At 44.0% G+C, this 16792-nt stretch overlaps 2 protein-coding genes across 3 annotated transcripts; both read right to left on the bottom strand.

The window, feature by feature from the left end:
• Positions 1-25: 25 nt before the first annotated feature.
• LOC102692802 (uncharacterized) lies at positions 26-4777 on the bottom strand. 2 transcript variants are annotated; one of them, XM_015340618.2, is made up of 10 exons: positions 4678-4777; positions 4430-4488; positions 3497-3586; positions 3275-3402; positions 2224-2367; positions 1514-1585; positions 888-1064; positions 701-797; positions 329-552; positions 26-239 (listed from the first exon to the last, which is right to left on the bottom strand). In XM_015340618.2, exons 1-10 carry the CDS (start codon positions 4704-4706, stop codon positions 78-80), a joined length of 1182 nt encoding a protein of 393 aa, XP_015196104.2. In that variant the 5' UTR covers positions 4707-4777; the 3' UTR covers positions 26-77. The 2 variants fall into 2 exon arrangements, with proteins under 2 accessions (XP_015196104.2, XP_015196105.2); XM_015340619.2 differs by having other exon boundaries at positions 3275-3394; positions 4678-4707.
• A 2940-nt stretch (positions 4778-7717) lies between these two features.
• LOC107076608 (uncharacterized) lies at positions 7718-13661 on the bottom strand. Its single transcript, XM_015340706.2, has 20 exons — positions 13534-13661; positions 13127-13185; positions 12724-12813; positions 12428-12555; positions 11967-12110; positions 11766-11843; positions 11406-11576; positions 11213-11309; positions 10895-11118; positions 10535-10688; positions 10095-10303; positions 9887-10004; positions 9412-9617; positions 9069-9186; positions 8826-8995; positions 8535-8632; positions 8286-8407; positions 8048-8098; positions 7916-7966; positions 7718-7845 (listed from the first exon to the last, which is right to left on the bottom strand). Exons 1-20 carry the CDS (start codon positions 13563-13565, stop codon positions 7748-7750), a joined length of 2418 nt encoding a protein of 805 aa, XP_015196192.2. The 5' UTR covers positions 13566-13661; the 3' UTR covers positions 7718-7747.
• Between the last annotated feature and the right edge of the window lie 3131 nt (positions 13662-16792).

Genomic DNA, 16792 nt, shown 5'->3' with positions numbered 1-16792 from the left:
TGTTTGGTTGCATCAGTTTAAATCAGGAATCATTTCATATGTAGAACCTGAAACACGTTGCCTTTAAAACACACGGCTCACTTACGGTCAATAGTGAAGGGTGTCTGGGGGATGAACGGGGTGCTCACTGGCACAAACATGCAGTGTTGCGTCACTTCATACTGGTCATCTGCCCACAGGTGCTCAAAGAACAAGTCAATGGAGTAACGCTGGTTGTAATGGTTGTCGATAACACGGCTCTGCAACAAGGTTGGCAATAGTGAGCAGGAACAGAGGAAACAGGACCGTGTTCCACAGGAGCCCAATGTACTGTTCCAAAACCATTTACCTCCAGGTACCCTCCCACTGCCCCATAAGGGATGGAAATTTGCAACAGTTGCTTGACCAGCTCCAGCTTGTAGCCCCTCTGGTTCATGGTGCTCGAGCCCAACAGCTGACCATCCAGGCCCATTCCAATGCTCTTATCCTCGAAGCTGGATGGGTCCTGCACTAGAGGCAGCATGATTCTGGGGGTGCTCCAGATCAGGTAGGCACCATCAAAGGTACCAGGATCTGGAAGGCCAGGGGGAAAAGGGTCCTCCAGATTGCTTTAAAATGTTTCATAGTAAACAAAGATTCTTGCTTCCTTCATGAATGTATGGTAAGTGGCCTGTTAACATAAGGGATTAAATGAGGCTAAACCGGGCATCTGACTACTTGCCTTTAGTACAAGCAGCAGAGACATCTATTAATATCAGCATCCATTTCTGCTGGAAGAAGATTGTTGCATCAATAGCTTCTACTGTGACCCCATCCACCTGCGATTGTAAAAAAAAACAAACTTGGAGTATGACCTTGCTTAAGATGCTCAAGCTTCATACATAGTGTTAATTAGAATGAGACACTACCTTAAGGATCTCCGTTTTGCTCTTGTTGTAGGCACTTCTGAAGACTGCTCGGGAAGAGGTCGAGTCCACCACGTAACCAAGGCTCCTGGCATAGGTGACATTCATAATCTGTTCTGGTATCCCCAGCTTCCGGAATGAGATTTGCCAGGTGGCTGTAGCATCACCAGGGCCTTGAAACTGGACAGGAGAGTCGGGCTTTGCCATTTGTATGAGATATTCATACACACACCCATTTTTTGTACTAGCTGAACTTTTATACACAGTATCAGTTTAACAAAGGGTTCACGTGATTAAGTTAAACTTCTTTAGATGGTCTGTGAATGTTTTATAAATTGACATTCATGTCACAAACCACATATTAATAGGCTTGCCTGAAGCTCACTTAAATAAGATACTAGAAGGAGTAACAGTAAGTTAGAAGCTGAAGAACCACTCGCTAGTAAGCCTCAACTCTAATTTCTGCAGAAAACGGTTATATAACTAGTGGATTTAATCAGCATCTTATGTTTCAGTGTGACTAACTTGCCAAACTTGCAGATGAGTGCTTGTCACCAATCAAACAAACAATTCTCAATTTAAGGGAGACCTAGTCCAGATGACACGGGGAAAAAAAAACAGAAGCTCACACCAAGTGTAGTGTCTTGTAGCATAATCGGGTCCTCTTGGTCGATCAGAGGAACATTCCTTCTCACTGAAACCTTGGACAACAGGACAGAAGTCAGAAGTCGGTCTCAGTTCCCAACATCTACAAAAATGCTGCGTTAGTTCACAAATCCTCTGGTGAAGAAAAGGATTTTTCCAATCTGAAGAAAAGGTACTGTAGTCCCTTTACAGTGCTGTTAGGATCTCAGCACATCTACATCTACTGAGTCCTTGCTCAGGGATTTAGACGTAAAGCAAGACTTTGTAGAGATCACTTCAGACCACATATAAAGGTGTCCTTCAGTAGGACACCTTTATGGATCATCTTATGAGAAAGGAGCAAGTAATAGGTTTATTCCATGCTGAAAAAAGAAGAAAGAAAACACCATGTTTCGGCCGTGGGGCTGAAGGGTACACCTGAAGAAGGCCCCATGGCCGAAACATGGCGTTTTCTTTCTTCTTTTTAGGGCATGGCATAAACCTATTACTTGTTCCTTTGCAGCCTGCGCATTCTGACGTATCTGCCTACCTGAACTGTTTTATGAGAAAGTCTGGAATAGCAAGACAAACTTTTAAATGCCTGCCAGCCTTGGGTGACCTGTACAAACCTCAACAGCACAACAGGTGAAGAGCTCGCATCAGCTCAATGACTCATTGCCTTCTCCCTTTGAGATGGACCACAGCAGGACATTACCTCCATGTAGTTCTCCTCACAGACCACCTCACGGGGCTTCCAGGGCAGAACCAAGCTGCAGGTGATGGCAGAAGGGAAGAACGTCGCCCTGCCAGACTCATCCCGCGTTACAAACTGGTAGCTCAGGGTAAACGTCTGATCGTCCTGTGCGCAGAGCCAGAGGCCATGAGTGGGGTATTTTTCGCACAAATGTCAAGAAAAGTGCAGAGCCCCAAGTTTATACATCAGAATTGACCACTGAGGACTTCCAAGTCTGTGAAGTATTTCACCCATGTAAAATCAGTTGACAAATGAGCGACACAAACTGCCAGATTAGGTCTTTTGTCAGAGTAACCGCGGTTGTTGTAGACCTAGCAGTCACCAACAAGTACATGAGTGCGACTGCAGCAGAATATCAAATACGGGAGGTTCCATTCTGTGTTCTCTTCTGTATTGAGTCGTTTATTAATCAAAACTGAACAGTAGATTTATACATTCTGCCAGTCCACTCCTCTCCCACAAAAACAGACGGAGCTGCTAGGCTCCAGATTATTTCGCTCGAGTTTAAAAGTGTTATTTTTTACGCTTCCGCCAGCCGTCGCCCGGCCCCGCTACAAGCACCGTGTAGTCAGTTTGCGCAGGGCGCCGAGACTGTGCGTCCTTGTTCCGTCTTTTACGCACCTACCGAGTAAAAAACGTTCACACAATTTTAACAAGAACAAAGTTTGTTGTTCAATGCCAATTCATCGGCAGTTCCTGCAGAGCTCGAGTCTTGCTTTTAATGCAACACGACAGCACGGTAATGGAATTAAAACGGTTTTCCTTCGTTGAACTGTAAAGTCGTTTACAATTGGGGATTGCTTTGGTATACATTTTCACGGTGTCTTGTGCTATAGTGTTGCTACTTCACGCGAAAGAGATCCGAGGTGTTTGCCCTACTAAACCAATGGCACCCGAAGTTCCACTTCGGAAACGGAACTCATGTACAGTAGATAACCAGCTGTTCAAAAACCGATTCACGAGCGGTGTAAACTCGGTTTATGATCACGAGCATGAGGGTAGGGGATTTTACCACATTCTTCACATTGCAAGCGAAAAACGACGCTCGGAAGATCAAGCGGCCGGCGAGGGTCAAAGTGCTGTAGGTGAATCCGCATTGCGCTGCGTAGGGAGCGTCGACTCTCTGGGTCTCCTGCTCGCCTGCAAAGGGAGGGTATCGGAGTTACGACAGTAGCCGTGAATAGAGTGCAGGCTTTCCCCCGAGCTACGGGAAAATAAAAATCTTTCAGCTCACCAATGACGTTAAAACTGTAGTCTTGTCCTGCAAAGCCGCGGTCCACAGACACGCAGAAGTAGCGGTCCTGACACTCGGACACGATTGCATCTGTTCGAGATACGAGCACGCAAAACGAGCAAAGGAAAATTCACACATTCACCCTTAATAATATTAATGTCAATCAATAAGGCGAACTTAGACATACCGTTTGAATTCTGCATTATGTATTCGAGTATTTTCACTTCAAATTACTTGGAAGTAAAAAAGATGTGTATATATATATAGTAGGAATTCTTTTAGCTGCCAGTAAGAGAACTATCGCAAGAAATCAAGTAGGCAGCTGCGTCAGCATGCGTAGGCTGCAAAGGAACAAGTAATAGGTTTATTCCAGGCTGAAAAGAGAAGAGAGAAAACGTTTCGGCGTTGAAGCCTTCTTCAGGTGTGAAGGATTATTCCCTGTTGAAAAAAGAAAACACACCTGAAGAATGCACCGCAGTCGAAACGTTGTCTCTTTTCTTTTCTGCAGGGAATAAACACCTACTTGTTCCTTATCGCAAGAAAATGATTTAATTGAAAACAAAAAAAACCCCCACAACAACACCAGAACACCGAATGGATCGATGTTGAGATAAATGTTGGGATTTATACAATGAAAAGGATCACCTTTTCTCTCGGGTTATAGGTGGAGAGGTTTAGCAAGTACTAGCAAGCCCGGGTTAAATTTATGACCCCATTGAGACCTGCTTGTATTCTGCGAAAGAAGACAACGCAATCTTTTTGTATGGATTATTAGTTGTTAGTGGTTTATGGTGTTTTTACAAACTATTTCCATATGTAATCTGCCCAATTACTGTAAACATTTACTGTAAACCGTAAATCATTTAATCGTCTGTTAACCTTCACACCGTGCGCCACCAAACCCCCCCCCCCAAAAAACAAAACTGGACTTACCGACTGGCTGATCCGCTGCCGTTACCCACAGAAACAGGCTTGCATACAAGAAAGCGACTCTTAATGAAAAACGAGAGACAGGTGTTTGTGATAGAAGCAAGAAGGGATCTACCAGAGATCCTTTCTCCCTTAAAAAAAAGTTAACCTTGGGAAGGAACTTCAGCTAGTCTGTTTGTCAGCTCGTTGTCTTACAGGTGTTAATTATAATAACGCATCGAAAAGAAGCATCTTCCTAAAAACCCACTTACCTTACGAAGAGCTCGACACCCCCAGCCATGCTATTATAAACTTCTCACCGGCCCGGCCGAGGGGTGCTTTGTGTGATTCACCTATACACAATGACAGCACGCCCAATACAAAAGGGGGGGGGCTGTCTTGTTGCCATGACACTGATCGGCAGGATCCGCAGATGGTGAAATCCTCCCCTTGATTAATAATTAATCTGGAAAGGGACACGCAGGAAAAAAAAAACTTCAGCGCCGCCAAATCCTTTGTTTTGCATCAGAAAGGAGAAAACTACACCGTTAGTTTAATTATTGGTCATCCGCCCACGACCGAAGGCGAATTCGCAGGCCGCACGGCATTTATTTTGAAACATTGAGGCCTGTTTTATATGCTTCCGAAAACACGATAAAGGCTGTTTATGTCGTTAAAATACCCCCCCCCCCCAAAAAAAAAATTAAGTACTGTAGGTGTACATTAGACGACAAAAAATACTTTTTGCAATAAATATTTTCACGGGGATGTGTAGAAATAAGGTACGTTGTGCTTTAAAGGTTGTAATAAGCTAATAATGTCAGTAACTAGTGAAAATGGTTAAATCAATAACAGTAATGATGATAAGGCTGAGGAGGGGAAAACAGTTTTAACTAGAGCATCTTTCACCACTTCTTTTCACCTCATTGGGAAATTGGGAAGTCATCAAGACTATCACACTGCTCTCAAACGCATTCCTCAAACATGCTTTAATTAGTTCCTCTGCCGACACTTTTGTCTAATTAGCTGACTTAGTTCTCAGCTTGAAAGGGACATTTACAGTAGCAGCAATGTAATGCACTCAGCATAATGAGTCATCATGCTAATGAAGTACACAACTTTGGATACTTATTAAATACATCTGGCTCCATTTAGATTATATGATCATTCGTGGCTCACTGTCATACACCTCAGTGACTGTTTTAGTGTTACACCAGCTCATTAGTGAGTTGGCTGATTGGACACAGGTAATGAGGATACTTTAAGGCTTAAAGTCAAGCTTGGCGAAAATCAAGAAAAAACACCAACCAACAAGACAGTAGTGGGACCAGTAGGGTGTGCTAACCCTGCAGTCTGTGTGGGTTCTAATGGCCCAGTATAGTGATGGGAATACTGTAGAGCTGGGCAATAATTCGATAATAATTATCATGATATAATTTTCCTCAATATAATTTTAACAAAAGTTTGATAAATGTTCAATATATATGTTTATGCTTTGCACATGCGCACAAAATACTGCATGAGTGCACATGCATGTTGCAGACTGGACAGCTAACAGATTTGTTTTACGTTCCTGCTGTTTGGCAAGTGTTTGTTGTGTTCTAAAATAAAGAGTTGTTTAATTTACCAATTAACGGTCTGTCTTTTTCAACTTTCACTCAGGAGAAAAAAAAATTTGCTTTTAAACTTGAAAGAAATAATGACAATTATTGTGATAATTATTGATACCAACTGATATGAAATTTATTGTGATAATGTTTTTGGCCATATTGCCCAGGCCTAGAATACTGTATTATAAAAAAGGTGCCTTCCTTTGGATGTCCTGACTCTGTGGTCATTAAAAATCCTAGAACATTTCTCAAAATAGTAGAGGTGTTATGCCATCGTCCTGACTGAATTTCCATTGGCCTTTACCAATCATGGCCTCCTAACCCCCATTTATGAAGTGGCTTCTTCACTGTTCTCTGCCCCACTGATAGCTGGTGTGTGGCGAGAGTACTGGCACACTCTGGCTGCCATCTTATCCATGTGGTGCTTTAACACTGGTTGTGGTGGAGGGGAGTCCCCATTACCTGTAAAGCACCGAGTGGAGTGTCCAGAAAAGCACTCTAAAAAGTGTAAGGAATTAACTTTATAGTGACCTATGGATACCTGACTGCCCAACCTTGTGATGATCAAGGCCAGGGACATCTCTTAAAAGTAGCTGGGTAGCACCTAGACCTGGGGACCAGTGAGCAGGCATGTTTCTCCAGGCTCTAGGACAGACAGAACAGCATAGTGTCCTGGTGAGAACAGGGACAAATGTACAGCTTCCCATAGTGCACATACTATTAACCTACAAATCACCATGTGCCCCTCCCTCCAGTGAGGATGGCTTAATTTACCTACATTGTCCAATAAAGTGCCAGTGCACCTAACAGACAAATAACCACTTTCACTGCAGCTTAAGTATTCCTATGCTCTGTATAGGAGTTCTAGAGTTTACAACCATAGGGATATTCAAATGTAAAGGGAAATCCATTTAAATTCCCCTTGCATGCTAATGGTTCTCTCAAGAGAGAGCATCTTGACCAATTGTAGAGGTTCAAGAACCAAGTCTGATCACTTAACATTAGACCCCATGCTTCAATCAGTAATCAGGCTAATCAAGTACTGAAGGGACATCATTGATCTGGTGACTATTAGCACAGAGCTGTCCATTCCTTTACAATGGATGAGCAGTAACAATACAGCAGCCAGCAATCACAAATGCCATTAGAACCAACTCCAACACACTTTGAAACTACCAGGTCAGCACCTAGGGTTCAACTTTAGAGAATCAGCACACATCCAAGTGCCAATTGTGATCAACTTCCATTCTGAATGTGCCTGAACATCTAGAAGTCCAGGCAATAGTCTCACAGGGCCAACCAAGAGATGGAGTAAACATGATCCTTAGTCTAGACCCTACAATGCTCCCTGGCCTGTTGGTATTTCTGAATGAAACCATCCAGTAAGTTACTGATTAGATTGACCCAAGACCATATACAGAGAAACCTGTAGGAATGGCAAAGGATCTTACAAGATGCAACTTCAGAGGATGAAGTTTGAAGCATGTCATCAAATCCTCTAGTGCTATTCATTTCACTTGTCCCTTAGTTCCAACAGGAAGGGAACTTGACTCACATGCAATCCAAAAACCTTACACCATTTCCTCTTGAGGAGGAACCCCCACATCCACACCATTGAAGGAGCACTTTAGTCAGTTCCATACAATGCCTGAAGCATACTGCTGAAGTGGGATGCAAAACAATGAAGGACAAAATATCCAAATGGAAGTTCAAAGTTTTATTGGCAAACAATTTAGCATCTGGTTTTCACAAACAGAATAGAAGCAAGCAAGAAGACACCCAGGAAAACGATGGCAACTCCCAGGGCTGGTACAGAGGGGGATTCCAGACCTGGAAACAATGGAAGTCAAATCAGATCAGGCCCAGAGCAGAGTGCTGCAGTGAGAAGAGGATCACTTACCTTCCTCATCCTGCAGAGGGGAAGCAACAGCCTCCTTGTTGGCACCTTTACCTGCAATAGGAGCATAGGTCACTTAGGAGTTCACTACCCTGCAGCCCCTCCAACTAACAGGGAGAGTAGAAAGAATGTTACCTCTCATAATGCCATTGTGGGTGCTTGGGACAGCCCTGCTTCTTTTCAGGCCTGCAGGTGGAAGAAAACCCATTGCATTATTGGCAAGAATCTAGCACCAATTATAGAATTCAACACCAAGACATACAATCCAACATTCAGTTAAGAGAACACTGGTGAGGGCTATGTTCCTAGGTGTTCCCTCACCACCACCCTACATCATAATGGAGGAAGTTAAAGTTGCAGTGACTAGCCTTACCTTTGGAAGGGTAAGCCTGGATAAGGGAGCCAATGCCAGCACTGCGTGGAGCTGGAACAGGCACCCAGTCCAAAGCCAGCATCAGGGTGTCATTAACAGGGTAATAACACTGTACAGTCAACCTAAGAAGAGAATATGGAGATGCTATGCTCAACAGGATCCACTTCAGGCCAACACTGAACACCATCCCAGTCTAGAGGGATATCCAACCAAAACATTAAAGAACCCAACCAGGAACTAGCCAGCTACCTGTATTCACTGTCCCTTGTGATAACTGGAGCGCTCTCAGGCAGGAAAACCCCATTGAATACTACCTCATTTTCATACATCAGATAGTGATCATCAACCTGGAAAGAGAATCATTTGAGCACTGTGGAGTCAGTAATAGTGTATAGACACTCATGTCCCCATTGCAGCAAGGCACTTGAAGTATACACAAGCCTTTACTTGCCCACTTCACCCCCCCCACAGAAGAATTTGTTGTAGTTCACTGGAGTCACCAGCAAGAGATCAGTGAAAGGTGAATATCCAAGCCCATACCATGAACCTGGTTCCACAGGTAGTCACACTGAAGGTGAACAGAACAGCTGTAGCATTGGTTTCATTGGGCTTGCAGCTTCTGTCCAGGAGGGTTGTTCTGAGAGGGTCAACCATGGGAACTGTAGATGCAACACTGGCCACTACAGTCATAGTCCCATTTGGCATACACACTGAAAGAAGAAAGAGACATTATGGGAGGCCTCCACACTGGACTCTAAGAGAAGGTTCATGAAGACTCCTTACCAACAAGCTCCTCAGAATTGAAGGGACAGCGCTTTGTGCTCACTGCTACCACACTTAAGGTGCTGGCATCCCTTATGCTAAGTGTGAAGATGCCAAAGAACATATTGAGGCCAATATCCTGTTGGGGGGACAACAGGTGGAAACATGAGTTGTTTTTCCTCATAAAATACAAGGACACCAAACCAAGTGCATAATTCATCAAGTTTGTTCAGTTCTGACACTATTGGGTCAAACATGTACATCTGTGTGCATTAAGCCTCCAGCAATGAGGAGGAGCAGAACAGTTTCAAGAATACTAGTCCTTCTTGATTAGTAAAAGCATCAAGACTACAGATCCTCTTACCTCATAGGTGTACCCAATTGTATAGAGTGGCACCTCCAGGGTGAGGCCTTGGGTGGTGTTCTTGAGAATGTAACCCCGGTTTGCTGCCAGCTCTGGGGTCAGAGGATCAGAGCCAATGCAGATCTCCCACAAGTAGGACACTTCCATTTGTGTTATAGAGAATAAAATGCTCTTTTCCTTGCATACAGCAGTGAGGTCTTGGTTAACTGAAGACAGAAAGCAAGATGGGTTAAAGCATTGGATTCCCATCCCTTCATGCACTTCAGGTTGGATTTCCAAGGGGTGATCTTGTGCAGAAGTACAAGACCCACAAATCACCCCCCCCCCCTCCAAAAGGGAAAGACTTCCACATTGGGCAAGATGGAAGCTAATCAAGGTTATGCCAGGAGAAGTCTGGTTCATGTAGGTGCTAGAAATTTGCAGTCATTAACCTTATTGGGTAGTAAGGGATTAAAATGAATCTGGTCAAACTTACTAGGTATGCGGATTTGTGCAGCCACAGTAGCTGGGTGGTAGTACGGCTCATTCTGTGGGACAATGTTGAGAGTGTAGTTGATATTCAAGACGTACATCATGGTTGTTGGTCCCGAATACTGCAAAGACATGGGGCATGCAGTCAGTTTCGATACATTACTGATGCTCACAAGATATTTTTTTTTAAAAAAAAAAAAGGTAGGTCTTACACTTTTTAGTACAATTGGATCTTCAAAGGGGACCTTGAGCACATAAGCATGGGTGCCATTGGGGTGCTGGACCGTCGAGATAGTAAAGCCACGGAGTTGAGCTTGAGGTACAGTCAGGGGCACCCCATTGAGATCCACAGCAATTAGCGCCACATCAGGGTTGAAGACACCCAGATAGACAGTGAACACTCTCTCTGCCAGGATGGTTTCTGAAGTATTAAAACAAACCACAAGCCATCAAGGTGTTAGCAATACCTTAACCACTAAAGGAAAGATGCAATTAAGGAACTGCCGAGTGTTTAAAGTAAAACTCCCAGTTCTACTTTAACCCACCTTCAATATAGAAGGGCAGATCTGCATATCTCATTTACTACTGGAAATGAAAGCTGGGGCTCTGGCAGGATTAGAGCCAAGGTGAGGGAACCTTTCAGGTGACTTACGGTTAATGGTAAAGGGAGTCTGTGGCAAGTAAGGGGTGCGGACTAGTCTCGCCATCCTGTGTCTGGTCAGCTCCTGGCTCCCATCAGCAAAGATGTGCTCATAGTACAGGTTAATGATGTAGCGCTCACTATACTGGTTGTCAATCACATGCACCTGCAACATTGAGGTGGAGGAGAGGGGAGACCACAATCATTGAATTTTAAGGAAGGAGTGGTACAGGATTTAGGTTAGTAGGATTACATGGTTTTGTTAAAGCAACTCTAGCATAGTTGCCAATTGAAGTTGGTTGAGAGTTCCATCTGCATTAACATACAGTAGGGACAACCCATCAAGACTATTTAGACCAATTCAATGCTTACCTCTCTGGACCCTCCATCAGCCCCAAAGGGAATTTGGATCTCCACCAGTGTTGGACCAACACTCATTCCATAACCCTTCTGCAACATGGTAGCATTATCCAGCAGCAGGCCCTCCACACCCATGCGGATGCTGCTACTCACAAATCCAGTGGGAACCTGGACCAGTGGGCGCAACACAATAGGGGTACTCCACAACAGATTAGTACCATCAAATGAGCCAGGATCTTAAGGGGTGGGCAAAAAAAAAAAAAGGAACACTTTAAAATGGATTCTTGTCTTCTCCAACTAGGAGAGCTTAGGGCACAAAAAGATACTTGCTTGTTGTACAGGCTGTTGACATGTCAATAAGAACCAGCATCCACTTCTGGCGGTAGAAGATTGTCGCATGGATAGTCTCCACCTGAATGCCATTAACCTGGAAAGGAATCAAACTCAAAATTCCGCTGCAATAGGGGGCACATAACACCCACCTCCACCATGCCTTTTGTACTGTGGTACTAGAAACCCTTACCATGACCAGCTCAGAGAGGGGCTGTCCATACGGAGAGCGGAACACAACCCTTCCAGGAGTAGAACCCATCACATATCCCTGGCTCCAGGCATAGCTTGTGTTCATGGTCGTAGGAGCCAGGCCAGTTTTTAGGAAGACCACCTGCCATGTAGCCAAGGCAGCTCTTTGGGCCTGTGGAGAAGCATTTGGCTTACAATCCAGTCCCCAAAGATCAGATTGGCACATAACTAGTTGTGGGGGGTATTCATCTATATGAAGTATGAGGGTCTTCACAGCTACTGTTATATGACAGTTGAGAAGGGTTGGAAAGCTGGAGTGCATAAATAATTGTACAACATATTACCCTTTAATATTACTTACTATGGAATAGGTGATATCCCATTCTTGGGAAATTATCTGGGTCTGAGAGATCTGTGGCACAGTCCTTCTCACAGACACCTTAAAGAAAGCACATTATATATTACAGGGTAGGAGATTCAGTCATAGATAAATAGTTTAAGTACAAGACCTCAAAGCTAGTATTAAAATTCAGTTGACCTATTCCATGCAGAAGTAGGTTACCTCCATGTAGTTCTCCTCACAGATTACTTCCCTTGCATTCCATGGGATACTCAAGGTGCAGGTCTTGCTCAGGGGGAATGTTGTCTCTCCACCAGAGGGGTCAATTTTCACAAAGTTAGAGGTGAGGGTAAAGACACTGTCAAGCTGAAAGAGGTACCAGGACAGGACATCAATTTAAGAAATACCACTCCAGGATTGTGGAGGACCATCATAACCCTGAATTACAGGGACTATTGATTTAGCCAGTGTGGAGTACTCATCTCTATTTTGAGAAGTCCTGTTGTTTGGCAACCAACCTGAGGTTGCCATGTGAAATAATGCAAGTCACAACTGAGGCATTCAAGCATGTTTAGTTTAAAAGTAACTTGCAGATGTACTAAACTTGTTTAGTAGTTCTTTATGGCACATTAAGAGCCAGGAAAAGGCTCCCATCTACAGTGAAAAAGGTAGACAATTCCCACCTCATTGTGTACATAACAGGCAAAGTACGAAGCTCTGAAGATCAGCCGGCCAGTCACACTGTTATTGCTGTAGGTGAAGCCACACTCAGAGGCAAGCGGGTCAATGATCCGTCGCACAGTTGCACCATCTAAGAGAGTTTTAGGGGGTTACCAAGATTACTTTAAACAGGTACTGAGCTCCCCCCCTTAAGACTCTGAAGTAATTGTATTAAACAACCATGTGGAGCAGTAATTATACAGCATGTTCAATCCAATGCAACAGGAGTGCCAGAGAGGAGCCAAAAGGTTTTACTTACTAGCAATATCAAAACGATATTGACTGCCAGCAAAGGCGGTATCCAAGGACACCCAGAAGTACCGATCCCGACACTCAATCACCATCGCACCTGTGACCAAAGAAAAGGTCACCTCAGGGGTGGTGTAGCACAGTAACAATTATACTACAGACTCAGGTAATTTGTTTCAGTGTGCTGAAGGACATCTTAGTAGGTGAAGCAGTGTAGTTCCACTAGCCTTCACAATGGAAGGCCTGAACAAGGCGATTAGTATGGCCAAGCACAACATGCCTCATGGAGACCATTCCACCATCACTGACATAAGCGACTCTCCCCCCCCCCCCACCACCACCACCAAGCTGCAGAATTTAGAGCCTTCGTAACATTGCATCCCACCTTGTACTGCCCTGGATACAGTTCTTACCAGCAGGAGGAACTGCCCCATGAACATCCACAGGTAACACTGCACACAGCAACGTTACTCTGGAACAAGAGGAATGCCAAGTCACTAAAACAGCCAACCATCAGCTCCTTAAGTAGATAACTCACCAGGCACTTGAGCAGGGCTAGACACCACAGCTCCAAACCTCTAATGGTGTTAGGGCAAGAAAAAGTAGAGAAACTAGGACTGGAGTGTTAGAATACCATTTCTCCCCCACCAGTTTGCTTTAAGCAGAGCCCCCCTTTTCCCAACTGGACCAAGTACCAGACACCTGCACTTAAGTGGAGAAATTGTATAAGAAAACAGCTTTTTTTTTTATCTTACACATCTCCCAGAAAACAGCTAAAAGTGCACTGAACTACAATCAAACACATAAACTCGAAAGTCACCCTAGTAGGAGCCCCAAATCCGTAATCATCATCCTTGCGCTGCTGTAGTAAAACAAGGCGCCCCAAGCTCAGCAGAACGGTCTTTTTCCTCCCCCTGGTCTTGAAAACAGAAAACAGGAACGAAAACTCGCTTGATTTCCCGAGAGCCGCTGTGGAGTTTATAAAGCGAAAGAAGCACGGCACTGACCAATAGGAAATGATCGCCTGCGCCAGGTCGCCCGCCGTCTGCATGATTGCGCTAATCAGCGACACCTGTGAACGTTTTCAAGCTTTCTCACCCGATTTTCCTGCTGAATGTGTAACTCGTTTTGACTGTTTGAAGGTGCGGGCTCTTATCTTACGCAAGAGCAAACGACGTTAATTGACGCCGCTTTCGTCCTTTAATTATGAAAGGTGGGTAGCAATGTTGAAGTTACGGAAAAGTGCGGAATGAAGTTGTCCAATTCACTTGACAGTCGCCCTAGGCTTCGTCCGGCGTCTGCCATTCGTCCTTGTAATGTTTATAGTCTTAAAGCGGGAAAGTAAAATTACAGACGTCAGAAGGAAAGCGTCGAAAAAAATACTGGAGCCTGCCTAGACATCACGTTTGGTAAGCATGGGAACACAATAAAAACGCAATTTTCGCGCATGATCCATTTTTATTGAGATAAACAGTAAAAGTCAGTCTGGATTGAGCAGAAAAAAACATCACTTCCCGTCAATCCTTCATGTCAATTAGCAGGATTATACTTTCTTTTAAAGAGGCGTATTAAGAATATACAAGGACTGTTAATATATAAGTATTTAGTCTTGAATTTTTTTCTTTTTTAGTGTATATCAGTATTCCTGCCGGTCATCTGCAAATCAATCTACCTTTATTTGTACTTTAGGGTATTTATTAGAAAAGGTTTATTTGTTTACGTGACTTGTTTTTTCTGCCATTTTCAATATTCCTGCTTTGTCTTTCCCTACAAAAGGATAGAGATTCTAAGACGGTATATTATTTAAGCATAATAGAGTGCACAAAGGAATATTAAGACATAAGCATTTATTCTAAAATTAGCTCATGTTTTTACAAATCTGTTAGGAGACCTGCCTATGTACACGCACATAAGAATCATTTGTTAATCAAGGTTATAGCCATAAACAGTGAGGTGAGAGCTAATAGCTGCCTCTGATATTAGACAGCATGCCTCAAGTTCCTACCACCTCGTGATCTCTGTTGTCTGAGCTTATATTATAATGTATTTTACTGAATCTGTTTCATTCAGAGAGATATGGAGAGATGAAGACAGGTAAGTGCAATTAGATGGATGAGCTAATCTAGAGACAGGTGTGGGAGCTACAGTAGACAGCTGTATTAGACAAGTACACACGCATAGAGCCGGCCTCTATATCAATCATGTGAACACTGGTGCGATATTGAGTGATGTGAACAAGAAGGTACATAGAGCCTGCAATTATCACTTGGTAGGGAGCTAATAAAGAGAGAGAACCAAATCATTAAGCCCAGCCAGACATTGTGCATGAGTAGTTAAGAGATGCAGGCTTTGTATGTGGAAAATGGTGACAGTCTGGACTGGATAAAATAGCTTTACAGAGGGTTTCTATTTTCCAGACCGTCGACACTGGGAGTTCCCAGTCCAGGTACCGGTGACCAACACACTGTCTGGCACTCAGATAATTAAATCGTTAATGCCCTTAATATACTTCATAGTTTCATATGAACTCTTTCATTTCGTTGCTTTCAGTTCCTAAAAATGTTGCCTTGGAGGTAGTTTAACTATTGTGTTTCAGAAGCAACTTTTGGTCTCTCGTCTTTGAATAGAAAAAAAAACCCCTGCAAACTAACCAAGCAAAATGTCAGATCAATTAGGGATTTAAGTAAACTGTATTTCTCCACCCTCTTCCCCATTTCTTAACACAACAGGATTTAAACTAGAATACAAACAGGACTTTCGACTTCTTGGAATGGATATAATAATAATAATTGCTTATACTTATATAGCGCTTTTCTGGACACTCCACTCAAAGCGCTTTACAGGTAATGGGGATCCCCTCCACCACCACCAATGTGCAGCCCCACCTGGAGGATGCAACGGCAGCCATACTGCGCCAGAACCCTCACCACACATCAGCTATTAGTGGGGAGGAGAGCAGAGTAATGAAGCCAGTTCATAGATGGGATTATTAGGAGGCCGTGATTGGTAATGGCCAAAGGGAAATTTGGCCAGGACGCCAGGGTTACACCCCTTCTCTTTTCGAGAAACAGCCTGGGATTTTTAATGACCACAGAGAGTCAGGACCTCAGTTTAATGTCTCATCCAAAGGATGACGCCTATTTTTACAGTAAAGTGCCCCCATCACTAAACTGGGGCATTGGGACCCAGACTGCAAGTAGAGTTCCCCCTATTGGCCCCACTAACTCTTGCTGGCATACCACTCTCCTCAGTGGCAGTCTGCTCAGATTGTGCCTTTATAATAAGCATTGCTTTATTTTCAGAACATCTCCCTGCACATCTTTCCATGTGTTATGAGCTAATGTGACGGCAGCCATAGTGCGCCAGTATGCTCCCCACAGACCAGCTCTCAGTGGGGAGGAGAGCAGAGTGATGAAGGCAGTTCAGAGATGGGGATTATTAGGCCATTATTGGTAAAGGCCAGGGGAAAATTTGGCCAAGACACCAGGGTAACACCCCTACTCTTTTCGAGAAACACCCTGGGATTTTTAATTTCCACAGAGAGTCAGGACCTCGGTTTTACATCTCATCCGAAGGACGGCACCTGTTTACAGTGTAGTATCCCCGTCACTATACTGGGGCATTAGGACCCACATGGAACGCAGTGTGAGCGCCCCCTGCTGGCCCCACTAACACCTCTTCCAGCAGCAACCTTAGTTTTTCCCAGAAGGTCTCCCATCCAGGTACTGACCAGGCTCACACCTGCTGAGCTTCAGAGGGTTGCCAGTTGTGAGTTGCAGAGTGATATGGCTGCTGGTAATATGTTCATCATTTCTCTTATCTGGGATTATCTTCCCAGGAAGAGTGTAAAAAGCATAAGTACTGTATAATGGCTTGGATTTTATTGGAGAAAACTCCAAACCGCTTCAGTGGTTAGATTAAAGCAATGTCAGACACTCGTTTCGTTCTGCAGTTCAGCGTTACGGTGAAAATGTCCGTTTATGCGCGGTTTGGACTAGGGTTGTCGGTGGGGATAGTTCTACATAGGTTTTTAATCACACCCGGGCCAAACCCAGGCCAGACTCTGGCCAGTGGTGGGA

This window comes from Lepisosteus oculatus, chromosome 3 (assembly GCF_040954835.1).
Source record: "Lepisosteus oculatus isolate fLepOcu1 chromosome 3, fLepOcu1.hap2, whole genome shotgun sequence".
Lineage (NCBI taxonomy): Eukaryota > Metazoa > Chordata > Actinopteri > Semionotiformes > Lepisosteidae > Lepisosteus > Lepisosteus oculatus.
The sequence above is the reverse complement of the archived record's forward strand: the minus strand, read 5'-3'. Positions and strand labels throughout refer to the sequence as shown.

What these genes read in the sequence shown, in the direction of transcription:
- LOC107076608 (XM_015340706.2), bottom strand. Translation starts at nt 13,565, where the DNA reads ATGATGATTACGGATTTGGGGCTCCTACTAGG. An exon ending in CCCTCTCTGAGCTGGTCATG is followed by an intron (nt 11,310 to 11,405) that starts GTAAGGGTTTCT and finishes ATTCCTTTCCAG; the next exon opens with GTTAATGGCATTCAGGTGGA. An exon ending in CCACAATGGCATTATGAGAG is followed by an intron (nt 7,967 to 8,047) that starts GTAACATTCTTT and finishes CTCCTATTGCAG; the next exon opens with GTAAAGGTGCCAACAAGGAG.
- LOC102692802 (XM_015340618.2), bottom strand. Translation starts at nt 4,706, where the DNA reads ATGGCTGGGGGTGTCGAGCTCTTCGTAAG. An exon ending in GTGAGGAGAACTACATGGAG is followed by an intron (nt 1,586 to 2,223) that starts GTAATGTCCTGC and finishes CTGTTGTCCAAG; the next exon opens with GTTTCAGTGAGAAGGAATGT. An exon ending in CAGTGGGAGGGTACCTGGAG is followed by an intron (nt 240 to 328) that starts GTAAATGGTTTT and finishes ACCTTGTTGCAG; the next exon opens with AGCCGTGTTATCGACAACCA.